Here is a 20194-nt window from a genome sequence, read left to right as displayed (position 1 = left end):
AGTATTACAGTAGTCTAATCATTAGATGATGAAGGATTGAATTAGGGTGTGAAGAGCAGGAAAGTCAAGATGCTTACGAACAGAATGGATACGACAGAGCCAGAAGAAATCCTTTCACACTACCTGGGAAACCTAAGTTTCAAAAGACAGCATAGAATCGATCATTGTATGCAAATATCAAAAGGAGCGTACCTGTGGCATTGGAATATTGAAAAGAGTTGTGGTCAAAGAAAGTTCCTTGTGTGTTCCGGTGATCCATCAAAGAGTAGTTTTGGAAGTGTTCAACAGAAACTTGCGCGTAGAAAGCCAGCCAGACAATGTATGGAGTGCCTTTTGAAGAGGGCTCAGATCAGGAGAAAGGGAAGAAGTTGGAAAGATAATATCAACAGTGTAGAAGAAAAAACGGAGGTTATGATCTTGTAAAAGTGTTGCCAGTGGGTTCAAAAAAATATTGAAAAGTAAAGGTGATAATATTGATCCCTGGGGGACTCCACAATGAACCAGGAAGTCCTTAGAAACAGCAGAGAAGTTCTACCAGAGAGAAAAGATGTAAACCATGAGTCCCAACTAGACCTATAACGGAAAGACAGGCAAGAAGGCGAGAGTGATCAACTAAACCAAAAGTGACAGATCTAGTGAGGCAAGAAGTGCAATATCCCCTTTATCCATAATAGAGTGAAGTTCACTCGTAAGTGCAGTTAATGTTGTTTCAGTGCTGTGATTGGTCTTGAACCCCATTTGCCGAGGATGAAGTACTGATACTTTATCAATGTAACAGAGAAGTTGCTCAGGTACAACTTTTTCTGTAGTTTTGGATATGATATTAAGGTTGTAAATTGGACGATAGTGTGCAGGTATAGAGGGATCAAGGGAGGAGTTCTTAAGAATTGGCTTATCTTTAGCCTTCTTCCAAAGTATAGGAAGTGCGCCCAACGAAAGGCTGATTGAAAGTAGATGCAAGCGAAGGGGTAGGAAACCATGATGTGACATCTTAAGCCGGCTAGAAGGACATGTTGTGAGACTCATATGCGAGACTATGTTTATTTATTTATATATATATATTTATGCATTCTAGTATCCCACTATTATCCAAAAACAAATTTCGGTTCAAAGTAGCTCACAATTTACATTTTGGTGGAATTACAATAGTGTTGTGCAATATGTTGAGGGAATCTATAATTCGTGTGGTTATTCATAGAGCTTTTGAAGAGATAGATTTGAAGAGGAAAAGGTAGTGGTAGCTTTTGTGTTCAGTTGTAGAGTTTTGGTAATATTTATTCATATAGTTTTTAAACAGGTAGATTTGAAAGGAAGGCAACAATATCTTTGTGATTAGCTGTAAAAAGTTTTGAAGAGGTAAGTTTTCATTTCTTTTCTGAATTGGAGGAGTTTGTTAGACAAAGAAGTGAGGGATGGGATGTTAAACTAAAAGAGCTCCAAGTGGATGAGGAAACAACAGAACTAGGTAAATATTAGATAGGTCCTCCACAAAACACGTGTCACTTTATGAGCAAGCACTTCCTGTGACTGCTAGAGATTTTCTGCGGAAAAGGCCTCGAGAAACCCCATGACACAAAATACAGGTCACTCGGGGTTGGACCAGGAAAACCTCAAAATGCTATTGTCAGAAAGCTAACTAGTTATGTTAAACAGACTTAGCTTAGTTGGAAGTAGATCTCTGTGTTCTCTTTAAGCATTTATGACCGTGATCAACGAAAGCCAGCATTTTGAATTCTGCTTCAGGATCACAGGGCAAATTCCCGCTCTTTACTGACGGCGGATAACACAGAGATTCGAAACGCTGGCTGTTGTTGATCATGGTCATAAATGCTTAAAGAGAACACAGAGATCTACTTCCAACTAAGCTAAGTCTGTTTAACATAACTAGTTAGCTTTCTGACAATAGAATTTTGAGGTTTTTCTGGCCGATGATGAGGAAGTCCAACCCCGAGTGACCTGTATTTTGTGTCATGGGGTTTCTCGAGGCCTTTTCCTCAGAAAGTCTCTAGCAGTCACAGGAAGTACTTGCTCATAAAGTGACACGTATTTTGTGGAGGACCTATCTAATATTTACCTTGATCTGAATGCTTTAGGTGCCTCACCCCGATTGTTTGTTCAGAAACAACAGAACTAACTAGGGGAGAAAAGGAGGGTGAGACCTGAGAATTCACCTAGCAGATGGAGGCTCGGAGGGTGATGACTTTATTTGCAAAGTAGGTACCCAATGAATGTGCAGAGGGTGTTGAAGTTGGACAAGTAGAGGGAGAATTATCAGCTAAGTGACAAAATATTTTAAATTGCTCCTGAGACGGGTTCTGAGAATCATTGATGAGATTTCTATAACTCAATGTACCACTTTATCGGTGACTTTTGCCTTAGAACCAGACAGAGATACTGTTCTCAAGTTATATTTTTGTTATATGAATTGTGACTTCTTAGGATCTAAGGTAAGAGTTTTTCCTGACTTATCTAGGAATACCCAGAGGAGACGTCAGGAATTCTTGGCCTTGCACTCTAGGGCGCAAGCTCTGGTTATAAACTTTTTGCTTCAGTTTCCTTAAAATAATTCCTATGTCTGTACTGATCCAAAGCAAATGTTTTGTAACGTAACATAACATAGTAAATGACGGCAGATAAAGACCTGTACGTCCATCCAGTCTGCCCAACAATTTGTGGTTTCTAAAGAGGAACTGAAAGTTCAGACACGAATCCTGCAGCTATTTGGGAATATCGCTAGGCCAGCTGAGGATTGTTCCTGATATTAGCATCAATTCAGTTATTTTTTCTTTTTCCTTTAATTCTTTAATATCTAGGCCTCATTGCCTAATAATTGTGGACTACCAGATTATTAACGTTTTCATGATGTTTGATGATATGCAATATCTTTTTTTCTTATTTCTTTAGTTGTATTGAAATAATGTGATTGTTATATTTTGAAATTGATAAATAAACATTTTTTAAAAATAGATGGCCAAGGATACTATAAGCTCTTTGCTGAATGGGGTAGAGAAAACTAGAATTAAATAATTAGGAAGGGAAAAGTAGCTTGTCAAAACTGCCCATGTTGGTGCAAAATCTGCAGATATTTCACCACAGGGATTTTTCACCAGTTTTTTTTGTTACATTTGTACCCTGCGCTTTCCCACTCATGGCAGGCTCAATGCGGCAATGGAGGGTTAAGTGACTTGCCCAGAGTCACAAGGAGCTGCCTGTGCCTGAAGTGGGAATTGAACTCAGTTCCTCAGGACAAAAGTCCATCACCCTAACCACTAGGCCACTCCTCCACTCAGAGGGAAAGTAGGATTTGGTTTATGTAATGGTGGTATCTGTTGAAATAAAGAGCAGGTAGGTACAACATTTTATTTTGTGAGGCAGTTTCTATGAAAAACTACCAATGATCTGATTCAGTAATTAACATACTAAGAAACAATGTAGAAGGACATGACTTTTGATATGCTTCCTTGACGTGAGCATATTAATTTGTATTCTGAAATCCACCTCTACTATTAAGTACAAGTATATTTTAAGACTGTTTCCCATCTGTATGCACATCAGGAGGCATGGTAGGTCATAGCGACAGATGCCCAGCCAGGATACAAACCAGTGACCACCAGAACCTGGAAAGCTGGAGCTTACAATCTCCATTTTGTGCAATGCTAGGAGTGCTGATATCCTATAGAAGCTCTCTTCTTCTTCAGAAATACAATAGGGATGACCAAAAGGACGAAAGGAACCAAGAAGACCTGGTTCCCGATGGAAGTCTTTATTCCATATCCAATAGAACATGCATGCCACATCTCCTGCACTGTGAGCCTTCTTCTCCAGCTCCTGCTTAAAGGCAGAAAACTCCTATTAGATGAAGCAAGCTAGGGACTACAAAAGGAGCTTATGCCCTCAAGCAAGCTAGATTTCCACCTGTAATGAGATAAATGCTACATACCCAGCACCAGCCAAGTAAGAAAGGAAGGAAGGAAGGTGGCGAAAACCCAGTGGTGGGCATGTAGATCTTGGTGCTGGTCACAGGAGGAAGGAACTGAGGTGGCCAGAGATAACAGGGTGCATGGAGAAGACTCATGCTGTTGGAGACAGTCCCAGATGAATAGAAACCCCAACTGAAGACAGTAGAAGAGAGATCAACACTGGCCAAATGGTGGAAGGTGCATGGTTGTAGGCTATAGAAGAAGAGCGTCCAGTGATGAACTGATGTACATACACTGGTACTAAAAAGGGGTGCAAAAGAAAATAGAATTCAAAATGAGAGGGGACATGAAGGAGTCATGGGGGGAAAGGAAGTCAGAACTTAGAGAAAGAGGGAATGACAGGAGAGAGGAGGTATGGAATAGGAGGAGACTATGCTTAAAGTTAAGTAGAGAAAGAAAACTGAAGGAGACAGTATACAGTGTGGGGATATAGAGACAAGGAGCACGAGGCTTCCCTGCCTTCTCACTCATACCTATGCACATTCTATGAAGCCTAATCTCATACTCTGTCCCCCTGAAAAAACTTCTAGCAGTCTGAGATTTCAGCCTTAGCATCTGTGCTCACACTGTGCATCTTGTTACAGGCCAACAACTGGATGAATGACATTTGACCTACATCACAATGCAGAACTTTGATGATGAGGTTCCATGGTATGTTCATGGATGGAATAAGGAAGTTACCTGGCTCTCATGTGAAAGACACCCGTTCACCGAGACACCAGGGCACTCTACATTGTGTCTACAGGGACTAGCCTCACAGAGGCACCAACTGAAACACCTGCTACCTGACATGGCAAGCTGTAAATCCGCAGCTACTCTGGTGAGTGTTTCCAGGCAAATGTGACTTCATCGTATTCTCCCTTGATCCAGCATCATAACTTGAAGCTGTTTACACTTTAGAGAGTAATAACTTTGGCTCATCCTATTTTAAGAGTTACGCCTCCTAAGCCCTCTAACGAAAGCTTCCAGTGTGTAGTCCGTATCTCATTGCATTACAGCACAGAGCATGAGAGTTCCCAGCATGCCTAATTCATGCTCACATATTTTGTCGATAAAGGTGAAAAATAATACAAATAACCCAGGTTTGTCCACTTTAGACATCACACAATTCCTTGTCCCAAACTTAGTGGAGAATTAAACCACTCTAATTTGGGATGATGAGACCCAGGCTTAACACTATGTGATTATTACACCATTATAAAGTGTAACATAAAGGAGAGGGAGATAGAGTGACTTAACAAAAAAAACAGAATCAGTTACCGAATGGAGTCATACCCCTTCCCATCTCCTGTAATTATCATCAGGGAGCTATAATACCCAGCCCTTAATATGTTTCCTCCCACCCCCCAAGACACAGGTTATTTACTACAGAAAATCTCTAAGGCCCAGTGATCAGAACGCAGTTCTCTATGAACTATTTACATGCTCTTCTTTGCACGGTAGCAAGATGTCATTGTAAGAACAGCATGGGAGTCTCCCCTCTCCATCTTCCCCAGGGGCTATGAGTACATCAGCAGCTGTGTGCCCAGCCTGAGAAACAAGAGCCTCAGCTAGGAATAAACTTCGGGCCACCAACTGGCAGAATGCAAAATCGAGCAAGCCCCACACAATACTGTGTCCTACTGTTTCCTTAGTTTTCTAAGGAAATATTTCTTCACAGAAAGGTTGGCAGATCTGTGGTACACCCCCCCCCCCCCCCCCCCCCCCCCCTGCAGAGGTGGTGGAGATGAATACTGTATCTGAATTCAAGAAAGCATGGGACAAGCAGAGAGGATCTCTAAGGGACAGGAAGGAATTGTGGAGCTTAGTAGATGGTATGGCTGGGCCAGAAGCAGTGGCGTTCCTAGGGGGGGGGCGGTGGGTGCGGTCCACCCTGGGTACACGCCGCTGGGGGGGTGCCACGTGCCTGTCGGCGCAGCTCGTTCCATGCTCCCTCTGCCCCGGAACAGGTTACTTCCTGTTCCGGGGCAGAGGGAGCATGGAACGAGCAAAGCAGACAGGCGTGCGGCACCCCCCCAGCAGGTAAAGATGCACCCGGGGGGGGGTGTCGTTTCACCGGGAGGGGGCGCATCGGCGATCCGCCCCGGGTGTCAGCCGCCCTAGGAACGCCACTGGCCAGAAGCATAGCCATGCTTTGTCATTAGGGGGTTAGGTAAGGTATAACCACCAAAAGGTGGAGGGACCCTCAAAACCTACATATAAGTAGTGCAGCAAAAAAGGAGTAGGATGGTCTGGCGCTTTCAATGACCCAGGGAGACGTATATGGTTACAAAGTCTTTATTAATGTTCATCAAATGACTCGACACGGCAGCCGTGTTTCGGTGCTTGTGCGCCTGCCTCAGGGGTCTTATTTATTTATTTATTTGTAGCATTTGTATCCCACATTTTCCCACCAATTTGCAGGCTCAATGTGGCTTACATTTGACGTAATGGCGGTTGCCATTTCCGGTTAACAGAATTACAAATGTTATTGCGTTCAGGTGCATACATATATGGCAACATACATGGAACATAACATATATGGAACAGTTCATGGTATATATATATATATATATATATTTATTTATTTATTTATTGATTGATTGATTGTATTTGTACCCCACATTTTCCCACCTTTTTGCAGGCTCAATGTGGCTTACAGAGTATAGATATGAGAACGTCATTTCATGTTTTACAAAAATAGTTGATCATGTGCATACATGCATGATAAGGAAGAGTTCATTAAGGTATTGCATGAAGGTTACTGTGTAATAATTGGATTATAACGTAAATTTGGTCATTTAGTGATAGTGCTTGATCATTCATAGCAAAGAGGATAGTCAGTCATGTGATAAGAGTTCGGTTTCATATAGCTCGTGTATAATGTTATTATTTAGTATTTAAGATGGATGTTTGTGGTATGCCTTCTCCTTCGGAAGATGTTCCAAAAGGTTTAAGAGAAAAAAACCCCAATTTTCTTGTGTGATAAAATCCATTTCCTTGCACCCTCGTCCCCCAAGCTACTCATTTGGGATGCGCAAACTAGGTAGGTCATATGGTCTTTGCTATCCTTTTCTAATTTAAAATTTTGCTTAACTGTGTCTGTGCAGTCCAATGTGGTGGCTCAGTTGCAAGTTTTGTGCACTCTCCTGCGGAAGTGCCTGTTTTGATCCTAAAATTAGGCCTTTAGGCCTTCTGTTCCCCAGATCAACTGGGTCTAGGAATCCTGTAAAAGCAGTGTACACAGCCCGGGCCTGCATTTTGGTGCCCACAAGTAAGTGGAGAAGGGGGGGGGGGCAAGGGAAGCGGTCACCCTACGATAGGATGTCCCACCTCATGATTGCCCAGACCTAGATCCTCCCCACCTGGAGCTCGGCTTATCCAAGGAAGCAGCTGTCCAAGCCTTGGAGTAGCCATGCCAGAAAGAGTTTTCAGCAAAGGGCCTGAGGGACCTTGCACACTAACAGGATCTGTAGCAACACCCTGCCCCTCACAGGGGTTTCCTTGTTTTAGGAAGATTGTGCGAGGAGAGGGCTGGATGATGTGCTACAGGGCCTGTCTGAATGGGAAGCCTCATGCTGAACTTCCTTTTTGACATCGGTACTGTGGGGCTTGGACCAACCACTCTCTAGGACAAGTGACGACAAGCCTAGATGAAAGAAGGGTAGTGGGAACCCTATGAGAATTTGACACCAGAGGAAGTTGCCTACATTATTTAGACCTAAATATGGGCCTGTTCACAGCCCCACAGAAGGAAGAAGCCATGATCATAGCTTAAGGGGTGACTCCTATGATCAGATCCAGGGCCAGTAATTACAGGTCTTCAGAGGGAGATCTCTTAAAATGGCCCCCAGCCCAGGACCATCATAACGACCAGACAAAGGATGTTCAGGAGCGTGTGGGGGAGGCAGGATATAAAAATACTGGGAAAAATCTTTTGGTGGTTATGAATGACGCCCATGGTGTTATATCCCAGTCATGATTCTGACTGAGAAGGAAGAAGTCTGTCAGGTTATTTAAAAAAAAAGTATCTATGTTCTTTTTCAGTTGATTCCTGTACCTTTTCATTCAACGTTATTCCCTCTGTTCTGGTTCAGAGTAGAATTCTGGCCTTGCCAATATGTCATAGTTTCAAATTATCTTATAATTTTGGATTTAAATTAAAGGGCATTGCACAAAAAACCTGATAAGTCACAAAAATCAACATTTTTGACAAAAGTAATTCTTGTATGTAGACTTTTTTCCTGAGAAAACCATCATTCGCAGGGTATGTTATTGCTGTTTACTTTGTTACATGTCATCAAAGCGATATCAGAATAACAAAAATAATGTGAAGACTACTCTCTAAAGCTGCTTAACATTTTTTGTCTAAATATTAAGGTCTGATTAACAGTGCAATAGCTGTGCTAATAAAAAATATTTATTGTGCACTCTAGAAATAATGTATTGTTATATTACATCACACTGTATAAAAATGTTAAAAATGTCATATCCATGTTATGTTTATAGCACATCACAAAAGTAGTTCTTAACACAACACATTTGTGCAAGAAGTATCCGGCGAGTAGCCACCCGAACAGTTCCCACCCACCAATTCCTACCGGCACAATTCCCCCACCCCCTCTCCTTAAGGGACACCCCCTCCCCCCTGGTCATTTCCCACCTTCCCTATCCTTTTTTTTTTAACCTTTGTTTCATTCTTGTATTGCGTCTTTTTTTTTTTTTTTCAACGCTGATGGAGGATCAGGTGATTCGCTGACAGAGAACAAGGAGGTTAGATTGAGAACAGGAGATGACATGCCGCTCAGCCGTCATCCCCATTTTGTAGGTGCAGCATACGGATGTATACAGAGGAAGTATAATAACAGATTAACTTTTCATAGGTAGAGTAGTAATTGGAAATCATTTTCAGGGGCTGATTATAGGAATACCTATCATGTGTTGTGCTCAGCATTCAGAGTTTCTATCGATCTATTTATTTATTTATTTATTTATGACATTTATCTCCCAAATTAAACATGAATTAGGTTGAAACCTAGGAGCATTTAAAATCTTTTTTTTTGCCTGTGAATAGTGGGCTTAGGCTGGCAAAGGTGTAGTTTGTGGGGTGTGGGGGGAGCATTGCCCCCCCTCCACATGAACAGGAAAGAGATGTGTTAAAGGTAATGCTTGGGGGGAAGGATTGCGATCTGGAAGGTGAAAGGGAAGGAGATTAATTGTTCTAGTGTGTTTTGTTTTTGAGTTATGGGTGGGAATTGTCCTCCCTGGTGTGGTGGAAATTGGTTCAGTGTTAATTGTCCTGGGTGGGAATTGTCCAGATGGGAATTGGTGGGTGGGAACTGACCTAGAGCCGTGCAAGAACCTATTAAGTCCATTCACCTTAAGCAGCCAGCTGCAGCTTCTCGGTTTCCCATTTTCAGTTTGGAGTCAACACCATGTGACATCTGTTTTTGTTGCCATTCCTCACAGATACAGATTCTGGGCAGCATGTGCTCCCATTTTGTTGAAAGGATTTTCTTGCATACTTTGGTCATTTAAACTATCCATTAGCCTTCTGTATTTCTTGTTCTGTGAAACCACTTCTTGTGGTCTTTACTGGATTTTGCACCAGTGGCGTAGCCACAGGTGGGCCTGGGTGGGCCGGGGCCCACCCACTTAGGGCTCAGGCCTACCCAACAGTAGCACATGTTTAGCAGTAGCTGTGGGGATCCCAAGCTCTGCCAGCTGAAGACTTCCCCCTGATGGTAATTAAAATGCTGCTCTCCACGATACTGGCACCTGCGCATGCTCAGTTTTTAGCGCATGCCTGCTGCAGACTACCAAGTTGGAGAGAAGCATTTTCCCACCAGCTGAGATATTTTTTTGGTAAGGGGTGGAGAACATTTGTTACCCACCCGCTTCTTGCCTAGACCCACCCCAAATCTGCTGTCTGGCTACGCCCCTGTTTTGCACAAAGCTAAAGACGCAATAAAATTTTGCAATGACTAATACGACAACTTGACATGTTTTTCAGCAAAAATAAGTAAATAGATAATGATCAGCCCTATGTCGGTAAGAAAATCTCACTTTGTCCCTAAAGTGGACTTACCAGGTTTTTGGTCTACACCCTTCAATTGTAAGACAATTAATTTCATTTTCACACAAAGAGTTTGAAGTACAATTATTTAAAAGAAAAGCAACAGAACAATTGAATAGGCCTAATAATTTCACAAGGCAATATAAAGATACTGATATCCTTCATCAGGAACACACGATTCCTTATGACGATGAATCCAAATAGTTCCAAAAACGTGTGTCAGTAAGAGTTTGATGATATCTTTGACAATAGTGCATAGTCCTTATTCTCCTCACAGCAGTAACATCTCCACCCAACCAAACCTATTGGTTGTCTTCTAACTATCCCTATTGTCCTCGCAGCAGTAACATCTCCACCCAACCAATCCTATTGGTTGTCTTCTAACTATCCTTATTGTCCTCGCAGCAGTAACATCTCCACCCAACCAATCCTATTGGTTGTCTTCTAACTAATTTTTGCTGGGCTAAGCTGGTATTCCCTTTCTAGATTTCAACAAATTTAACATATATTTTCCTAATACTTTGCTTCAGATCACAGCTCTTATTGATGCTTAAACCATGGAAGAGTTGCCTTCAAGAGAAGAAATATGTACAAGAGAGGAACTACCCGGGCAGCCTACCTCCTTCTCTTTGTATGTGGGCCACCTGAATTCTCAGTACTCCCAAGACACTCTGGGCTGTCTGCTAAAGGAACTCCTAGCCATTATTAATGTCAACGTTCAAAGGCAGGACATCGAAATTGTCAAGAAGCAGAAATGTGCCTACGCACTGGTGCATCTGGACTCCGAGAGCACATATCAGGCAGTATTGAACAAGCTGCAGGATCCATCGCTCTTGGATCAGAATCTGCTGGAGAAGCTGGTCATGAAGGGCAAAACGCTATCTGTGGGGGAGGCAAACAGAAGAAATCCTTCATACAGAGAGGTAGGCAAGAGGCTGCCATGCATATGCATACAATGAGCAAAATCATCCTTTTTTATCACACATGTCAAATATGTTATTATGCACAAGCTTGCAAAGGTACATAATGTCCTATAGTCCACTGGCAAATTTGGAATGTGTTTCTTACATAGCTGGAATCTGACTTAGATTGCACAATGAGAAGTGTTATGGCCGGAGGTTGCACACAATGTCTGTCTGAGGAAATTCAGATAGAGGAGTAGGGAGAGAGGGTCTGCATGACAAAAGCCATATGGGAAGGCGTAAAGACATAGGCATATACAATGGCTCCATAATTAGGAAATAAAAAAAAGAAAAACCTTGCAAAGGGTGCAGGTAAAACTAGAACTTTATAGCATGGACCAAAACACTTGCTGGCCGATATTCAGCCGGTGGCCTCAGCGTTATGTCCATCGCCGGCTGTATTCCCAGGTATTCAATGCTGAGCCATGTCCAGTCACCAGCATCGAATATTCGGTTTTAGGTTGTCCGCTAGAGCTTATGTGCTCATTTTCAAAAGAGAAAAACTCCAAAAAGTGGCATAAACCTGCATTTGGACGGTGTTCTCACAAAAAAACGTCCAACTTGGTATTTTCAAAAACACTCTTTAGACGTTTTTTCTATGAAGTCTGTCAGAAGTGCATTCACATCACAAGGGGGCATTTCAGGGGTGTGTTCAGGGCGGGATCTGTGCGCTCCTAACACTCGAACGTTTTTCTGCCATGATGGAACAAAATGAGAACATCCAGGACTATAAGTTGGACGTTTTGGTCTAGACCTGTTTTATTAACAAACTAGCCATTGAGCCCGTTAAAACGGGCTAGTATGGGTTTTTTCCAAGGCCCCCTCCCCTCACCGCTGCAGGGTCCCCCCTCCCCCCCCGGAGTCGCCGCCACCGCCACCCCTCCACCCGGCCCGGGCCCTCTCTTCGCTATTGAACTTATGTCACCGAGATGCAGCACGCAGATCAGCAGAGCTCCCGTCGGCCTTCCTTCTCTGCCTGTGTCCCGCCCTCATGTGACGTAACGTCGGCAAGGGCGGGACACAGGCAGGGAAGGAAGGCCAACAGGAGCTCAGCTGATCTGCCTGCTGCGTGTCGGCGATGTAAGTTCAATACCAAAGAGAGTGCTCAGGCCGGGTGGAGGGGGGCGACGGCAGCGATTCCGGGTGGGGGGAGCGGTAGCGGCGACCTCGGGGGGTGGAGCGGTAGCGACATCAGCGGTTCCCTCCCTCCCCTTCGTGCAGTTTCCCTCTCTGTCCCGCCCCTGTCATCACGTATTGACGTGGGGGCGGGACAGAGAGGGAAGTCTCTACTGCGCATTTGCGGGTGAGTACGGTCACTCGCCATTTATGTGTTTGATAAACCACAAAAAATTAACAAATAAACCACAAAAAAAGTGCCCTAAATGACCAGATGACCACTGCAGGAATAAAGGAATGACCCCCCCCCTTTACTCTTTCAGTGGTCACTGACCCCCTCCCACCCCGCAAAGAAGTAAATAAAACAGTATATACCAACCTCTATGACAGCTTCAGATGTTATGGCCAGTCCTATTACAGCAGCAAGCAGGTTCCTGGAATAGCCTAACAGTGGGTTGCAGTACACTGTAGAGAAGGTGACCCGGGCCCATAATCCACTCTAACTATTACACTTGTGGTGGAAAGTGTCAGCCCCTCCAAACCTACTGTACCCACATATAGGTGACACCTGCAGCTATAAGGGCTATTGTAGAGGTGTATAGTTGGGTAAAGTAGGGTTTTCATGGGTTTTGAAGGGCTCACCATACAATATAAGGGGAGTAATGATGAGATGTGTACCTAGGACCTTCTATGTGACATCCACTGCTGTGCCCCCTAGGGTGCCCCACTGCTCTGCTGAGATGCCTGTGTGGATAGTCTACTAGGAAAGCTGTCTCGTCCTACATCCCAAGGGCTTGATTTTGTGCATTTTTCACTTGGATGGTGGGGGTGGGGGTGGGTGGGAGAGAAATGGTCTAAAAAGATAGACATAATAAGTACAACAACATCTAGGAAATGGTCATTTTCAAAGAAAAAAGATAGACGTTTTTCTGGTTTGAAAATGGTCATTTTCACGACTTGATTTTTGGACGTTTTCAGCAAAACGTTCAAAGTCAGATTTAGATGTCATATGAAAAATGCCCCTCTCTGTGCAATATTCAGCTCTTGACCACATAAACCGAACCACTTAAAGACGGGTCTGCTATTTCACTCCCCCCCCTCCACAATGTCATGCGAAATACCACAGAATCAGCAAAATGATAAAGGGAAGAGTGGATCATAAATGAAACTAAAACATGGTTAAATAATTAACAAAACAATTGTACAGCCTATAGAAAGAGATGCCCACAAAGAGTTGTAATTATTTCTCTGCTTGAATCTATGGGATTAGTATGGAGGTAAGTAGTTATCTAAAATAAACGTTTAGTATAGGTAATAAGAATTTTGAAAACACTACTACTACTACTACTATTTAGCATTTCTATAGCGCTACAAGGCATACGCAGCGCTGCACAAAACAAAAAAATATATAGCTAATAGCAATTTATGTGGGACTATTGATTAGCAGGGAAAAAACAAACAAGGGGACTGTCCTTCTATGTTAAATTGTACAGCGCTGCGTAACCCTAGTAGCGCTTTAGAAATGTCAAGTAGTAGTAGTAGTAGTAGTAGTAAAGTCCACACCGGGTAAACAAGGAGAAAAAAACAACAGCAGCGGAGTAGACTTAAATGGCTGGAGATCTTTTTTTTTTTTTGTAATTTTAATGAATTTTACAAGAATCACTTGTACAGAAAAGGAGTATTACCATACCATACAAGAAAATATTTTATAAAGAAAATCTATTAAATGATAATTACTGCTAAAGTAAACAATTATAGGCAAGGCACTATTCAAAAATTAGTTAACATAGGAAAAAATGAATAGAACATATTCCCACTTATCCTATCACGGAGTAGATACTAATGGAGGAAGCACCAGAGAGTTTACGGCTGGTTCTTGTCTGGAGTCCAGGAATTTTGCTAATTGATCGCTCTCAAAGAAAACATATTTAATAGATTGAAATTTAACAACACATTGACAAGGAAAATTAAGCCAGAAAATTCCCCCCGGTGACAATACACGATCACGAAGTTTCAAAAAAGACTGACGTCTTTTCTGAGTTTGTCTAGCAATATCAGGAAATACTTTGACTTTGCAATTCAGAAAGACTTCATGTCTATGTTTAAAGAAAGTTTTCAAGATCCAGTCCCGATCCGGCTGTAGAACAAAGTCTATAATTAATGTAGCAGGTTGTACTCCACATAGTTCATCTTCAATTGTTTGTGATAAATTCAAATTTAGCTCCTCAAATGGGGTTTCCATAGATGGTATTATACACTCACTTGGTTTCTTAACATAGGGAGCCAAATAATAAATCCTTGCTACAGGTGAAAACAATTGTTCAGTAATTTTTAATACTTCAGAAAGATATCTTTTGAATGTTATTAAAGGAGCCACTGCTGGAACTTTAGGAAAATTTATAAATCTCAATGTTTTCATCCTTTGTAGATTTTCTAAAGTTTCTATGGAGATCTTTTATTAACAATTCTTCAAAATGACTCAAGACGGACCGTGTTTCGGCAACAGAGCCTGCATCAGGAGTCTGCATTTTAAAATGTATTTTAATGTATTTTATCGTATCTTTGCATATTTGTAGACTCCTAATATGCAAAGATAAAATAAAATACATTTTAAAATGCAGTATATTAAACATATGGATGTACAAAAATATAAAAGGCATAACATGCAAAACAAAACAAATGAACCATAGAGATGTTACACTACAAAACAGAATACAAAATAAAATGAAATAACCACTACTACTACTTATCATTTCTATAGCGCTACTAGACGTACGCAGCGCTGTACACTTGAACATGAAGAGACAGTCCCTGCTCGACAGAGCTTACAATCTAATTAGGACAAACAGGACAAACAAGAGATAAGGGAATACTAAAGTGAGGATGATAAAATAAGGGTTCTGAACAAGTGAATAAGGGTTAGGAGTTAAAAGCAGCATCAAAAAGGTGGGCTTTTAATTTAGATTTGAAGACGGCCAGAGATGGAGCTTGACGTACCGGCTCAGGAAGTCTATTCCAGGCATATGGTGCAGCAAGATAAAAGGAACGGAGTCTGGAGTTAGCAGTGGGGGAGAAGGGTGCAGATAAGAGAGATTTACCCAGTGAACGGAGTTCCCGGGGAGGAATGTAGGGAGAGATGAGAGTGGAGAGGTACTGAGGAGCTGCAGAGTGACTGCACTTATAGGTCAATAAGAGGAGTTTGAACTGTATGCGGAAACGGATAGGAAGCCAGTGAAGTGACTTGAGGAGAGGGCTAATATGAGCATAACGACACTGGCGGAATATTAGTCGTGCAGCAGAATTTTGAACAGATTGAAGAGGAGAGAGGTGTATAAAATAATGAGTGGAGTGGAACAGGTGGATGTGAAGCGTCTGTTCACGCTTTCCAAAAATACTAGGACTAGGGGGCATGCGATGAAACTACAGTGTAGTAAATTTAAAACAAATAAGAGAAAATGTTTCTTTACCCAACGTGTAATTAAACTCTGGAATTCGTTGCCGGAGAAAGTGGTGAAGGCGGTTAGTTTAGCAGAGTTTAAAAAGGGGTTGGACGGTTTCCTAAAGGACAAGTCCATAAACCGCTACTAAATGGACTTGGGAAAAATCCACAATTCCAGGAATAACATGTATAGAATGTTTGTACGTTTGGGAAGCTCGCCAGGTGCCCTTGGCCTGGATTGGCCGCTGTCGTGGACAGGATGCTGGGCTCGATGGACCCTTGGTCTTTTCCCAGTATGGCATTACTTATGTACTTATGTGGCTAAGTGGGAGACCTGTGAGAAGCAAGTTGCAATAGTCTAAGCGAGAGGTGATAAGAGTGTGGATGAGGTTTCTGGTAGTGTGCTTAGAAAGGAAATGGTGAATTTTGGTGATATTATAAAGAAAGAAACGACAGGTTTTAGCAGTCTGCTGAATATGTACAGAGAAGGAGAGGGAGGAGTCGAAGCCATATATACAATCAAAAAAGACTAAAAAGAAATAAACATAGTCGCAAATAAGAGGACAAAAAACAGATGAGATCTTTAACCTGTGTGTGAAATGAAAATAAAACTGAAAATACCAACAAGAAATAATGTGTCAGAGAAATTTTGAGCCACATACCTGTGATTGTCACACTGAAAATATAGATCTAGAGACATGTAATGAACTTGCCAAAATACATGAGATCTATCAAAATATGTCAAATCTATTTCTCCAATGTCACATATGCATATATATACACCTAATGAGTTGTACACAAAGTTATATCAAGAAGGGCTGCTGAGAGGGGGGGGCAGGGGGCAATATTCCCCAGGCCCGGCCTCCAAGGATGGGCCCCGGCAAGCTTCTTCCTGCCTGCCTGCTTCCGGGTCTGTCTCTTTCCTGCTCCTGCGTGTCAGGAGGACCCGGATGACTGTATTAACGCGGTGACCCGGGTTATTGCGTTAATGCAATCATCTGGGCCCCGGCACACAGGAGCAGGAGATGACTGACCGAGGGAGGAGCAGTCAGACACAGGAAGGTAAGGGGACAGGTGGGGGTGGCAGTCCTGCCCCAGGCCCGACTGTGTCTCTTGGCGGCCTTGAAGAAGGACACATGTGGCCTAAGATTGATGCTTACAAATCTGCCCAAAACTGGACAGTAAATGTATGCTAATCTTAAATGATTATACAAACCACCTATATAAAAAGTTCATTGAGGTACACGCTAATAAACCTACCCATACTGATTGATGAATGTATAAGAATATCAATCTGACTTTTATGAGTTGCTGGTGTCAATATTCAGCATGGTTCAACAACACTGAGCAAGCCAGCTGCTGAATCTGGGCAGTGCCGGGGCAGTCCAGGGGCACAATTGGGCAGACGTGGAAGTTATGCAGGCACTGGTGATATTCAATACCAGTATCCACATACCTAACTGGACAGACAGGGCCACATAAAATGGAGTCCTATCTTGCCTGGTTAGGTTATGCAGGTATTGGCATTGAATATCAGCTGGCACCCCCATAACTTCCAGGTCCATAGATAACCCAACATTGAACATCTGGGTCTAATTCAATTTGCAGCTATCAGTGGGCTATAAAACCACTGAACCCATTGGCTGAAAATCACCTGGTCCAGATGGCAAATGTAAGTGTTTTGATACCTACCAAAAAGGGAAGGGATTTGGCTCATGCTGCTTTCAGTTGTAGCTCAAACCAAGTTACATTCAGGTACAGAAGAAGGTACTTTCCTGTCCCCAGAAGGCTTACAGTCTAAGTTTATAGCTGAGGCAATTGAAGAGCCACAGTGTGCTCTGAATCCTGCCTTCCCTGGTTTACAATCTGTTGCTCTAATCATTAGGCTACTCCATAATTACTGGTGATTTTGTCTGCAAGAATTTCACAGTTTTTGTATTAGTCATTTTGATGTTGGCTCCTTGATGAGAGTAAAATGGCAAGAGGACAGTAAGAACTAAGCAATGACATCCACAGATGTTTCTCCAGGAAGGTTAACTCAATGCTTGATCATAAATTCCATCTCTAAAATATTCCTAACATCAACTGAGAGCCCAACGTTTCAGTTGAATAAGGGAGCATCATGCAAACCCTAACCTATATTAGGAAATCCAAAAGGTCCCCCACCTCCACCCAGTCTATTAAAAAAAAATGACAACTTCCTAGCTCCATTATTTTGTGAGAAGGAAATTAAAAGGGAGACCCTTTTTCCAACTTTGACCTTTGGGGAAAATCTATCCTGCTGACTTCAGAGGTGTGTCTCTTTGATTTAAGTGAGGATCTTAACCTCCAGTCTGCTGAACAAGAGTTATTTGTGCAGAAAAAATCATCTTATTGGTAAGAAATGTAATCTGATCCAATGGATACATTTAGAGCCACCGGTACAGTACTTACAATGTGGAGAAATCAGATGCATGAGCTCTTGAGGAAGGAGCATATGTCTGTCTTCCAAGCTGGGGTGAAAGTAATAAGAAGTTTCTAAACATTTGGGATCATTTTCTTGACTCCCTCCCTAACTATGCAATGACTCAATGCACTTCTTAACTTCCTAACGAGTGAATAAACTAAAGCTTTGTGGGTCTATTGTGGAGAATAATGATGGAATAGGGAGGGGAATTGGGTTTGGGTGGTTATGTTTATGAATCTATGGAGGAGCTTTTTGGAATGAGAGGTATTATGGAGGAAGATAATTGGGGGAAGAGAGGACTTTTATATGACAAAATTGCTGCTTCATTTTGGGCTCTATGCGGTCTTGGCATTGTTGACTGTTGTGATAATTTGGCTGTGTCGTAATAACAATAAAGAGGGATATAAATAAAATTGTCCTTTTGTGTAATGCTTTGGACTTTGTGAGACTTTCCCTTTACTGTAGAACTTGGAAGAGTTGTTCCACAGTGACTTTGAAGCCTTATCTAGCCAACACTGTGAAAAGAATTAACATTTGTGATCTACAATTGATTTAACCCATTTTTATTTTTTTTCTATAAAAGGCATCTGAGAGTGGCAGTCCTTACAAAAACACCATGCTCCAGTCTCCTCAGTGGAAAATAAATCGGAGGACCCAATGGACCGAGGCAGCAGAGACGGTATCCAACACGAAAAACAACCTGGTGATCCAGTGGAGAAACCAGTCCTCCATCATCCTAACTGGTGCACTGTCAGAGGGGATTATGGCAAGCCAAGGTGTTGTGATGAGCCAGATCACTGAGGACCATGAAAGGCTGGTTTACGCAGAAGTCTTTCAGACTGAGCTCACCAACGCAGAATTCAAGCGCGGAGGAGGGGAGTATCTGAGCATGACGTTCAAACATCACATACGCAAGTACTCCTGTGCCTTTCTGAATAACGATGGTGGCAACCTCTTTGTTGGGATAGACGACAAACATGTCGTGTGGGGGATCCAGTGCAATGATAAGGATGAGGACCGCTTGCGCCTGATGGTGGACTCGGTGCTAAAGGGCTTCAGGCCTCCCGTATTGCCAGAGAATTACTCGTTGGCATTTCTCCCAGTGTACAAAACTGACACTATTTGTGTTTTTCTCAAAGTCATACAGTTGACTATACAACCGCCCAAGCCACAGGAGGAACCAATGCTTTATGAGACGGACCAGGGGGAAGTGTACCTACCGATAGATGGGATCATCCAGGGGCCGCTACTGGGAAGTGCCATACAGGAATGGTGCAGGCAGGTAACTCTGATTTAACAAACAGAACTTTCTTTTCTCGATTCACACATTATACATAGGATCCAGTAGAGTTAGAGGTCTCGGGAGATAGCACATGCCAGTACAAGGGATAGCTTTAAAAGACATTTCCACTAAAGGAGCATTTTATGTACAGAAATAGCTTTTAATAAAATTGCATGAAGTATGTGCACCTACATTTATCTGCATGGAGCCTATATGTATGCACTTAAAGTTATGCACATACAGTGTATATATACATTCAAATAACAAAGTATGGCATAGTATACTACTTACAATTTCAACACAATACGTAATAGAACATTTTAATTGACAGCGTAGGGTATAAGCAAAGATGGGACATATAGATAGGTAAGAGGAGTTAGAAAGTAAGGTGACTAAAGAAAGTTGCACATGAAGTCAAAGAGATGGTTAAAATATTATATCAGCTAGGGTAGGAGTGGATAAACCTAAACTTATGTGCATACATAGCCTGTATATGTGCAGTTAAACTTATGCACATGTGGTATGTATATACATAGGAGCCGACTCTGTAGGTGCTTGAGCACCCCCAATATTGAGAAAATTCTTTGTATGTGTCCAGGGAGGGGTTATTTCCACTGGGCTTAGCCTAGTGGTTAGGGTGGTGGACTCTGGTCCTGGGGAACTGAGTTCGATTCCCACTTCAGGCGCAGGCAGCTCCTTGTGACTCTGGGCAAGTCACTTAACCCTCCATTGCCCCATGTAAGCCGCATTGAGCCTGCCATGAGTGGGAAAGCGCAGGGTACAAATGTAACAAAAATAAAATAGATACTATTGGAGATTCTACATGGAATGTTGCTACTATTGGAGATTCTACATGGAATGTTGCTATTCCACTAGCAACATTCCATGTAGAAGGCTGCGCAGGCTTCTGTTTC

At 42.4% G+C, this 20194-nt stretch overlaps 1 protein-coding gene across 1 annotated transcript in view; it reads left to right on the top strand.

Moving 5' to 3' along the window:
- Positions 1–10592: 10592 nt before the first annotated feature.
- The window catches only part of LOC115481193 (schlafen-like protein 1), a 30452-nt gene continuing 20850 nt past the window's right edge, over positions 10593–20194 (top strand). Inside the window, exons 1-2 of the mRNA XM_030220276.1 lie at positions 10593–10958; positions 18582–19280. Of these exons, the coding sequence (XP_030076136.1) occupies positions 10593–10958; positions 18582–19280 (1065 nt within the window). The remainder of the gene's footprint in view (positions 10959–18581; positions 19281–20194) is intronic.

Source organism: Microcaecilia unicolor, chromosome 11 (genome assembly GCF_901765095.1).
Source record: "Microcaecilia unicolor chromosome 11, aMicUni1.1, whole genome shotgun sequence".
Taxonomy (NCBI): Eukaryota; Metazoa; Chordata; class Amphibia; order Gymnophiona; family Siphonopidae; genus Microcaecilia; species Microcaecilia unicolor.
Note: the sequence above shows the minus strand (reverse complement) of the source record. Positions and strands in the feature narration are given on the sequence as shown.